General features: G+C 38.0%; 1 protein-coding gene across 1 annotated transcript in view; it reads right to left on the bottom strand.

Moving 5' to 3' along the window:
* SLC49A4 (solute carrier family 49 member 4) overlaps positions 1-12,054 on the bottom strand; it is an 87,805-nt gene that overhangs the window by 7,678 nt on the left and 68,073 nt on the right. Inside the window, exon 8 of the mRNA XM_029215109.1 lies at positions 248-430. Coding sequence (XP_029070942.1) covers positions 248-430 — 183 coding nt within the window. The remainder of the gene's footprint in view (positions 1-247; positions 431-12,054) is intronic.

Raw genomic sequence — 12,054 nt, 5'->3', positions numbered from 1 at the left:
GCCACCCCCCCACCCCAAGTTAATTAAATCAGAAACTTTGGTGGTGGGGGGCAGTGAGGATGCATTCCATCAGGCTGGATGCCTTTCAAGAAAAGCAACAGAAGATATTTTCTTTTCTTCGCATGTGAAAGCTCAAATAAAGTAATTTGCCTTAGTGGGAATTCTCCATATAAATCCCCTATACATCAGTGCCACAAACCTCTCTCCTAACACATTTAGATAGTAAATAAAAAGTCAAATTTCTTACCTGTGTGATAAAATGTGAGAAAAAACAAAAGTACTCCCATGAACATATTACTTAAAAAAGTGACAACTCCACAAGTAATTCCTTCTGGAACTGGGTAGACAGTTTCCACAAAAAGCTCAAAAAATATAGGTATACTGCTATTCAGGAACACTCCCAGGAGAATACAGGAGGCATACAATGTCACTAAAATAAAAACACAAACATTTTAGTTTCATAAGAGCAGCAGTGAGTCACATCAGATGGATATTCTGGGTGTTGTCTTTCATGAGTATCAACTCTGGAATTGCATCTCTTCTCAGTGGTAGTTGAAGAACTTCCACAAAGCTTCACACATCTGTCAGCTCTTCACACAGGTTTTGTGGAGTAGATAGGAAAAGGTTCTCTTGCTGGATGAGTACCAGTTTATTTGCTTTATCTTTTTTGGTGGATTACTCCAAACCACAGGAACAATTTTTACCACTATAATTTAAAGGTTTCTTTCCCCTGAGTCACACTCCTGGCATACTGAGGGATAGGTAAAATATAGCAAATTAACACAAAATCTAGACTCATTCTTTAATTTTAAAGAGAAGTTAAAATCTAAGAAAAAAATGTAAGAAACGTTAAGTGTAACTAAAAATTACATATTTTAAGACTGGTTAATAACAGCCCTCAAGCATAAAATAAACATTATCTGCTATGTAATTCCTGGAGAAACACTTAAAATAGAAATAGTCCTCAATTTTAGAATAAGTTTCATGTCAAGAGTTTTTTTTAAAAAATACATGACTTTTTTGGAACAGAGGAAAAAATTTCACCTAGAAGTGTATCATTAATAGTGGCTAGGATCCCAGATTAGCCAATAAATAGCCTGTTAACCCAATCTATAGTGAAATCTTTGAATAAGGACACTATTCTTATTCTTAGAAGAATGTTTAGAGAAATGCTTTATAACTTTATTAATGCTCTTTTTATACAAACCTTCAATAATTTTAATTTGAAGGTGAAAACAGAATCAATGAGGAAAAAATGATATCCTATTTAGAAACCTAAAACATCTCCCCTTAGACTAATAAGTATCATGCCCACTGATGATAATGAGTAGCAATTATTCTAACCTTAAAGTTACCAGGAAAATACTTTTAATAAAAATATTTGTTAAGTAAAAATATTTATCTGCAGAAACTGCAGAAAGTGAGGGAATTACCCTAAATCTGTTATGTATTATTCATAGAACATATCAAATTACCAGAATTTACCACACCCGATTGCAATCATTAACAATACCTAATATTGTTGAAGAGGTAAAAACAAAAACTGTATCTACTGTTTTCCAACAACATTTCTCTAATTAATCTCAGCTCACACTTCCTCCTCCAATTACAGTAGCCTTTCAGGATTACAAAATATTTAACACATTCTAGTACCACAAATAGCTGGTGATTACTTTGAGCTTCTTTGATTAGAAGACACATGGAACTAGAGAACAAAAGGACGATGGTGAATAAAGAATGCATTGCTGGCTAAAGCAGTGACCAGGCTATTCACAGGATTAAATGAGAAGCATCTGATGGATATAAACACATGTAAAACATGAAGCACTTTTCAAGAGTTTCTTAAAAACAAAACAAAACCCCACACCTCATGCTCACTGTATATTTGCTGGACATAGATCACACAAATCAATCAACACTTCTTACACATGACTCATTAGTGGTACATTAGGAAATCTAGGGATGGAATATCACTGGTAGCTTTACAGAGTATTCTATCTACAAAACACTTTACACTAATTTATGGTCAGTCATGGTAACCAGAGCAGAGACCACTACTGACTCCAAAACAGATGAGCCTAGAAGTTTAAGATGAAAAAACACTGAATATAGCACAGAGAACTATATTCAGTATCCTATGATAAACCATAATGGAAAAGAAGATTTAAAAAAAGAATATATATATATATATATAACTGAATCACTTTGCTGTACAGCAGAAATTAACACAACGTAAATCAACTATACTCCAATTAAAATTATTATTAATTAATAAAAGTTATTAATTAATTTTAAGAACTTATTAGTCATTATACACCCAGCATTTATCCCCAAACACAAAACACACTAGGTTTTTAAAGCTAATAAAGAGAAACACGTTAAAACAAAAGATATATAAGCGAAAAAGGTACAGAAAAGTGTGGTAAGGGACGCAAACACACACACACAGGCACATATGCACCTGTTTGTAAATGTATAGAGTTCTCTGGGAAAACTCAAGAAACTGACATTCAAGGTTGCCTCTAGAGAGGGAAATTGGGGGCCATGGGACAGTAGACATTTTTCATTGTATACCCTTTTCCTACTTTTTGAATTTAGTTTTTACTACGTGCATATCTTACCTACTTAACGAAATAAAAAAAGAGAAATGTCATTGTAAACTAATGAATCGGCAGCTAATCCAACTCGACTTCATGCAGGTTTGTTAGCTCCCTGACTCAGAAATGGTTATCAGTGGGTGAGCTGCCCCACACACCAGATATCTACACCCAGAGGCCATATAACACAGCCTTGGTCCAAGATCCTTGACATAAATATTCCCACCTTATTTATTAGAATTCCTATTATATGTAGGATAAGCGGGATGAGACTGCTGATATAACTTCAGAGGCCAGAAATTAAAAAACCAAGCATTTTCATTCAATTCTCTCAATCTCAGTGTTTTCTTCTTGTATTACTATAAAAATCATGACCACAAGGTTGTTTTACACTGGCTGGATATATATGCTGAAATCACTTGTTACTGTAGAAACTAAAGAATCAAAATAATTTACACATAGGGGATTGGTTCAAGATGGTGGAGTAGAAGAACGTGCTCTCACTTCCTCTTATGAGAGCACCAGAATCACAACTAACTGCTGAACAGTCATCAACAGGAAGACACTGGAACTCACCAAAAAAGATACCCCACAACAAAAGACAAAGGAGAAGCCACAATGAGACGGTAGGAGGGGCGCAATCATAGTAAAATCAAATCACATAACTGGTGGGTGGGTGACTCACAGACTGGAGAACACATACCACAGAAGTCCACCCACTGGAGTGAAGGTTCTGAGCCCCACGTCAGGCTTCTGAACCTGGGGGTCCGGCAATGGAAGGAAGAATTCCTGGAGAATCAGACTTTGAAGGCTAGCGGGATTTGACTGCAGGACTTCGACAGGGCTGGGGAAAACAGAAACTCCATTCTTGAAGGGCACACACAAAGTAGTGTGCGAACTGGGACCCAGGGAAAGGAGCAGTGACCCCTGGGGAGACTGAACCAGACCTACCTGCTAGTGTTGGAGGGTCCCCTGCAGAGGCGGGGGGTGGTTCTGTCTCGCTGTGAGGACAAGGACACTGGCAGCAGAAGTTCTGGGAAGTACTCCTTGACATGAGCCCTCCCAGAGTCCTCCATTGGCCCCACCGAAGAGCCCAGGGAGGCTCCAGTGTTGGGTCGCCTCAGGCGAAACAACCAACAGGGAGGGAACCCAGACCCACCCATCAGCAGTCAAGTGGATTAAAGTTTTACTGAGCTCTGCCCACCAGAGCAACAGCCAGCTCTACCCACGACCAGTCCCTCCCATCAGGAAACTTGCACAAGCCTCTTAGATAGCCTCATCTACCAGAAGGCAGACAGCAGAAGCAAGAACTACAATCCTGCAGCCTGTGGAAAAAAACCCACATTCACAGAAAGACAGACAAGATGAAAAGGCAGAGGGCTATGTACCAGATGAAGGAACAAGATAAAACCCAAGAAAAACAACTAAATGAAGCAGAGGTACGCAACCTTCCAGAAAAAGAATTCAGAATAATGATAGTGAAGATGATCCAGCGCCTCGGAAAAAGAATGGAGGCAAAGATCGAGAAGATGCAAGAAATGTTTAACAAAGACCTAGAAGAATTAAAGAACAAACAAACAGAGGTGAACAATACAATAACTGAAATGAAAATTACACTAGAAGGAATCAATAGCAGAATAACTGAGGCAGAAGAACGGATAAGTGACCTGGAAGACAGCATGGTGGAATTCACTGCTGCAGAACAGAAAAAAGAACAAAAAGAAATGAAGACAGCCTAAGAGACCTCTGGGACAACATTAAATGCAACAACATTTGCATTATAGGGGTCCCAGAAGGAGAAGAGAGAGGGAAAGGACCTGAGAAAATATTTGAAGAGATTATAGTCGAAAACTTCCCTAACATGGGAAAGAAAAAAGCCACCCAAGTCCAGGAAGCGCAGAGAGTCCCATACAGGATAAGCCCAAGGAGAAACACACTGAGACACAAAGTAATCAAACTGGCAAAAATTAAAGAAAAGAAAAATTATTGAAAGCAGCAAGGGAAAAATGACAAATAACATACAAGGGAACTCCCATAAGGTTAACAGCTGATTTCTCAGAAGAAACTCTACAAGCCAGAAGGGGGTGGCATGATATACTTAAAGTGATGAAAGGGAAGAACCAACAACCAAGATTACTCTACCCAGCAAGGATCTCATTCAGATTCGATGGAGAAATCAAAAGCTTTACAGACAAGCAAAAGCTAAGAGAATTCAGCACCACCAAACCAGCTCTACAACAAATGCTAAAGGAACTTCTCTAAGTGGGAAACACAAGAGAAGAAAAGGACCTACTAAAACAAACCCAAAACAATTAAGAAAATTGTAATAGGAACATACATATTGATAATTACCTTAAACGTGAATGGATTAAATGCTCCAACCAAAAGACAAAGGCTTGCTGAATGGATACAAAAACAAGACCCATATATATGCTGCCTACAAGAGACCCACTTCAGACCTAGGGACACATACAGACTGAAAGTGATGGGATGGAAAAAGATATTCCATGCAAATGGAAATCAAAACAAAGCTGGAGTAGCAATACTCATATCAGAAAAAATAGACTTTAAAATAAAGAATGTTACAAGAGCCAAGGAAGAAACTCCATAATGATCAAGGGATCAATCCAAGAAGAAGATATAACTATTATAAATATATATGCACCCAACATAGGAGCACCTCAATATATAAGGCAACTGCTAACAGCTATAAAAGAGGAAATCAACAATAACACAATAATAGTGGGGGACTTTTACACCTCACTTACACCAATGGACATATCATCCAAACAGAAAATTAATAAGGAAACACAAGCTTTAAATGACACAACAGACCACATAGATTTAATTGATATTTATAGGACATTCCATCCAAAAACAGCAGATTACACTTTCTTCTCAAGTGCACACGGAACATTCTCCCGGATAGATCACATCTTGGGTCACAAATCAAACCTCAGTAAATTTAAGAAAATTGAAAGCATATCAAGCATCTTTTCTGATCACGACACTATGATATTAGAAATGAATTACAGGGAAAAAAATGTAAAAAACACAAACACATGGATGCTAAACAATACGTTACTAAATAGCCAAGAGATCACTGAAGAAATCAAAGAGGAAATCAAAGAATACCTAGAGACAAATGACTATGAAAACACGACGATCCAAAACCTATGGGATGCAGCAAAAGCAGTTCTAAGAGGGAAGTTTATAGCTATACTCAAGAAACAAGAAGAAAAATCTCAAATAAACAATCTAACATTACACCTAAAGGAACTAGAGAAAGAAGAGCAAACAAAACCCAAAGTTAGCAGAAGAAAAGAAATCATAAAGGTCAGAGCAGAAATAAATGAAACAGAAACAAAGAAAACAATAGCAAAGATCAATAAAACTAAAAGCTGGTTCTTTGAATAGATAAACAAAATTGATAAACCATGAGCCAGACTTATCAAGAAAAAGAGGGAGAGGACTCAAATCAATAAAATTAGAAATGAAAAAGAGGAGTTACAACAGACACCACAGAAATACAAAGCATCATAAGAGACTACTACAAGCAACTCTATGCCAATAAAATGGACAACCTGGAAGAAATGGACAAATTCTTTTTTTTTTTTTTTTTTTTCTTTGCGGTACGTGGGACTCTCACTGTTGTGGCCTCTCCCGTTGCGGAGCACAGGCTCCGGACACGCAGGCTCAGCAGCCATGGCTCACGGGCCTAGCTGCTCCACGGCATGTGGGATCTTCCCGACCCGGGGCACGAAACCGTGTCCCTTGCATCAGCAGGCAGACTCTCAACCACTGCACCACCAGGGAAGCCCTGGACAAATTCTTAGAAAGGTATAACCTTACAATACTGAACAAGGAAGAAAGAGAAACTATGAACAGACCAATCACAAGTAATGAAATTGCAACTGTGATTAAAAATCTTCCATCAAACAAAGGTCGAGGACAAGATGGCTTCACAGGTGAATTCTATCAAACATTTAGACAGGAGCTAACACCCATCCTTCTCAAACTCTTCCAAAAAAATTGCAGAGGAAGGAACACTGCCAAACTCAATCTATCAGGCCACCATCACCCTGATACCAAAACCAGACAAAGATACTACAAAAAAAGAAAATGACACACCAATATCACTGATGAATATAGATGCAAAAATCCTCAACAAAATACTAGCAAACAGAATCCAAAAACACATTAAAAGGATCATACATCATGATCAAGTGGGATTTATCCCAGAGATGCAAAGATTCTTCAATATATGCAAATCAATCAATGTGATACACCATATTAGCAAACTGAAGGATAAAAACCATATGATCAGCGCAATATATATGCAGAAAAAGCTTTTGACAAAATTCAACACTCATTTATGATAAAAACTCTCCAGAAAGTGGGCATAGAGGGAACCTACCTCAACATAATAAAGGCCATATATGACAAACCCACAGCAAACATCATTCTCAATGGCGAAAAACTGAAAGCATTTCCTTTAAGATCAGGAACAAGACAAGGATGTCCACTCTCACCATTATTGTTCAACATAGTTTTGGAAGTCCTAGCCATGGCAATCAGAGAAGAAAAAGAAATAAAAGGAATACAAATTGGAAAAGAAGAAGTCAAACTGTCACTGTTTGCAGGTGACATGATAATATACATAGAGAATCCTAAAGATGCCACCAGGAAACTACTAGAGCTAATCAATGAATTTGGTAAAGTTGCAGGATACAAAATTAATGCACAGAAGTCTCTTGCATTCCTATACATTAATGATGAAAAATCTGAAAGAGAGATTAAGGAAACACTCCCATTTACCATAACAACAAAAAGAATAAAATACCTAGGAATAAACCTACCTAGGGAGACAAAAGACCTGTATGCAGAAAACTATAAGACACTGATGAAAGAAATTAAAGATGATACCAACAGATGGAGAGATATACCATGTTCTTGGATTGGAAGAATCAATATTGTGAAAATGACTATACTACCCAAAGCAATCTACAGATTCAATGCAATCCGTATCAAATTACCAATGGCATTTTTTACAGAACTAGAACAACAAATCTTAAAATTTGAATGGAGACACAAAAGACCCCAAATAGCCAAAACAGTCTTGAGGGAAAAAGCAGAGCTGGAGGAATCAGACTCCCTGACTTCAGACTATACTACACAGCTTCAGTAATCAAGAAAATATGGTACTGGCAGAAAAACAGAAAAATAGATCAATGGAACAAGACAGAAAGCCCAGAGATAAACCCACACACCTATGGTCAACTAATCTATGACAAGGGAGGCAAGGATATACAGTGGAGGAAAGAGAGTCTCTTCAATAAGTGGTGCTGGGAAAACTGGACAGCTACATGTAAAAGAATGAAATTATTGGGCTTCCCTGGTGGTGCAGTGGTTGAGAGTCCGCCTGCTGATGCAGGGGACATGGGTTTGTGCCCCGGTCCGGGAAGATCCCACATGCTGCGGAGCAGCTGGGCCCGTGAGCCATGGCTGCTGAGCCTGCGCGTCCGGAGCCTGTGCTCTGCAGCAGAAGAGGCCACAACATTGAGAGAGGCCCGCGTATCACAAAAAAAAAACACCAAAAAAAACCCTTAGACGAAAACATAGGAAGAAACTCTTTGACATAAATCACAGCAACATCTTTTTTGATCCACCTCCTAGAGTAATGGAAATAAAAACAAAAATAAACAAATGGGACCTAATGAAACTTAAAAGCTTTTGCACAGCAAAGGAAACCATAGAAAAGACAACCCTTGGAATTGGAGAAAATATTTGCAAACGAATCAACGGACAAAGGATTAATCTCCAAAATTTATAAACAGCTCATGCAGCTCAATATTTAAAAAACAAACAACCCAATCCAAAAACAGGCAGAAGACCTAAATAGACATTTCTCCAAAGACATACAGATGGCCAAGAAGCACATGAAAAGCTGCTCAACGTTGCTAATTATTAGAGAAATGCAAATCAAAACTACAATGAGGGGCTTCCCTGGTGGCACAGTGGTTGAGAGTCCGCCTGCCGATGCAGGGGACACGGGTTCGTGCCCCGGTCCGGGAAGATCCCACATGCAGCAGAGCGGCTGGGCCCGTGAGCCATGGCCGCTGAGCCTGTGCGTCCCGAGCCTGTACTCCGCAATGGGAGAGGCCACGACAGTGAGAGGCCCGTGTACCACGAAAAAAAAAAAAAAAAAAAAAAAGACACATGCACCCCAATGTTCACTGCAGCACTATTTACAATAGCCAGGTCATGGAAGCAACCTAAATGCCCATCAACAGACGAATGGATAAAGAAGGTGTGGTACATATATACAATGGAATATTACTCAGCCATAAAAAGGAATGAAACTGGGTCATTTGTAGAGTGATGGATGGATCTACAGACTGTCATACAGAGTGAAGTAAGCTGGAAAAAGAAAAACAAATATTATATATTAATGCATATATGTGGAACCTAGAAAAATGGTAGAGATGAACCAGTTTGCAGGGCAGAAATTGAGACACAGATGTAGAGAACAAACGTACGGACACCAAGAGGGGAAAGCAGCAGGGGTGGGGTGGTGGTGGTGGTGTGATGAATTGGGAGATTGGGATTGACATGTATACACTGATGTGTATAAAATGGATGACTAATAAGGACCTGCTGTATAAAAAAAATAAATTAAAAAAATTTACACAGGAAAGGGTTAAATTAAGATCTTCATAATCAGAATGGGGGAAAGGTAGCTGTGTCAGGATTGATTTAATATTTTCCCCAGTGTTCTGGGACATGCATAAAGTAAAACCTGATTATTATGTGTCTGAATTTGACTTCCATTTGAATTATCAGTTAAGAGTCTGATACAGTATCTTTACACACTGGTTTGGCAGATCCAGTGGGTGAATGTCATCTATTAAAAGTCAGGCAGACAAGATAATTTCCTGCTCATCAGAGAAGTTCAATACATGATCATTAAATATTTCCATGACTTTCTATAGTACTGATACTAAAATTAAAATAAACTGCCTTTCAATAAAAGTTAAGGTAAGGGCTTCCCTGGTGGTGCAGTGGTTGAGAGTCCGCCTGCCGATGCAGGGGACACGGGTTCGTGCCCCGGTCCGGGAAGATCCCACATGCCGCGGAGCGGCTGGGCCCGTGAGCCATGGCCGCTGAGCCTGCGCGTCCGGAGCCTGTGCTCCGCAATGGGAGAGGCCACAACAGTGAGAGGCCCGCGTACCGCCAAAAAAAAAAAGTCAAGGTAAGTTAGCAGAACAAACACAATGCTGACACAGATTTTTTTTTTCAAAGAAGCTGATACAATTTCATAGGCTCATAATTTCAGTTGCAAAAAACAAAGTCCTCTGTAGCACGAAATACAGTAACAAAGGCTGTATTTCAAGAATATGACTTGGATCATAACCCTGAAAGAACTCTTCTTTCCACCCCTGCTTCCAGTGACAAACCAAATTACTAAACTTTAGGGAAGTAAAACTATGTATGAATACATTTTTATTAATCAAATTACTCAAACCTTAGGTGATCAGTAGTTATAAAACAAATCACAAAATTTCAGTGAAGATGTATAGTGCCACTCAGCACTGACTTAAATTTATATAATTTTTAAAACAATTTTTAAAACTGCTTTTAAAAATATTATCATACTTGACTATCCTATCAACTCTTTGAGGCAGGTAAAGTAAGATGAAGTGCCTGAAATTCTGAAAGTCAAAATGACTTACATAGAAACAATGTAAATTACCAGTGCTAATAACAATAGTATAATTAAGGCCTACAGAATCTAGCGTGCTTTCCACCAAGCCACTGTATCAGATTGAAAAAAAATTCTTCTTTTATAATATTTCTTTTATTCAATGGTATTGACACAAAAGGAATGCTTCTCAAATCTGTATTCCACACAGAAGCTGGAAGTGACTGCTCATAAGACAGATGACAGAATAAAAAACAGAGCACCAAAAGGGTACAGACAAAAAAGATGAAATTTCATCATGATAAATGTAAAATGTGTCCAAAAATTATTGCTTAGGTATATAATAGGGAAAAGTTAGCTTAAGCCTTTCTTCAAAACCATTAAAAAAAAAAAGCATTTATCAAGTGCCTCTTATATGAAAGCAGCTACGCTGGAACAGTAAATAGGACACTCTATCCTCAAATCAGTCCTAATCTAAAGGAATATGATGGACACCTATGGGCTCAGCAGCCATTTATATGCACAGTGTTAAGATAATTATACTTTATTCTCTTTAAAAGAAACCAAAAAAAGCTATGAGAAGCCACAGCCTCCTAGCATTAGGTGCCAGGTGCAGCAGGGAAAGTGTGCCAAATTCTAGTAATACTGTTTAAGGAGGAGCCTGACAAGCTATGGTAGGTTTAGAAGACTGACTATGCTTGTCGGTGGTGTGGAATCTATGTCTGATGAGGAAAGGTTATGAGAATTGGGGGATGTTTAGATTAATGGCTAAGTCCAGGCATGACTGACATATTCAAATGTTCTGAGGGCTGTCAACAGAAGAGGGAGGTGGCCGACTTGCTCTGTGGGAGTTGTGTTGCTCCAAAAAGTAATAGCTTGATAGGAGGAAGAATTTCCCAGGACCCAGAGCTGATTAACAAGGGAGGTTTTCATTCAAGTTGTGGTCATATGAACATACATCTGGATTGTAATGGAAGAGACTCATTTATTAAGTTATATCAGATGATGACTAAGGTTCATTTAAGTAGATCAATAACAAATTTAGATACATGTAAGTAAAGAGCTTAACTAGGATATTAAAAACAAAAACCTAAAAGGTGCTTCTTAGTGGGTAAGAATAATAGCAATTTTTTTTACAGTTTTATTAAGAAGCATTATAAATATGAAATAAGGATTATAAAATAACAGTACATTTTTATCATAAATTATTTTAATGATTAGAATCAAGAAATTTCCCTAAATAGTAGGTTTATAACATTAATACACTTTATTAGATAAATTTTTATTATTGTGCACACTGACTGAATTTTTATTTCATGATAAAAGTTAGGAAAGTTAACTGGGGATTATTAGATTGGACATTTATTAAAAATATTTATAAAAACTAAATTAAACTTGATATTGCAAGTGAAAATACTCCTTTTGGAAATAAAGACATACACGTAAAGGCAAACAGTAAACATTCAAAAGTTTGCCAACTACAGAGTTTTTCATATGTTTTGGGCATGTTGAATATATAGAATACATATGTATGTATATACACACACACTGATATACATTTCTATATCATTGAGCTGTGCCTTTCTTCTCAGCCTCACATTTTCTTCCTAAAAATGATTACTGTGGCCTTCATGGTCTATCACTAATTAAAATACGCAGTACGGGAGTTCGCTGATGGTCCAGTGGTGAAGAGTCTGCCTTCCCATGCAGGGGACGCGGGTTCGATCCCTGATTGGGGAACTGGGATCCCACATG

This window comes from Monodon monoceros, unplaced genomic scaffold (assembly GCF_005190385.1).
Source record: "Monodon monoceros isolate NGI ecotype Baffin Bay Population unplaced genomic scaffold, NGI_Narwhal_1 Super_Scaffold_11, whole genome shotgun sequence".
NCBI classification, from domain to species: Eukaryota; Metazoa; Chordata; class Mammalia; order Artiodactyla; family Monodontidae; genus Monodon; species Monodon monoceros.
This window is presented reverse-complemented; position numbering and strand designations above follow the sequence as displayed.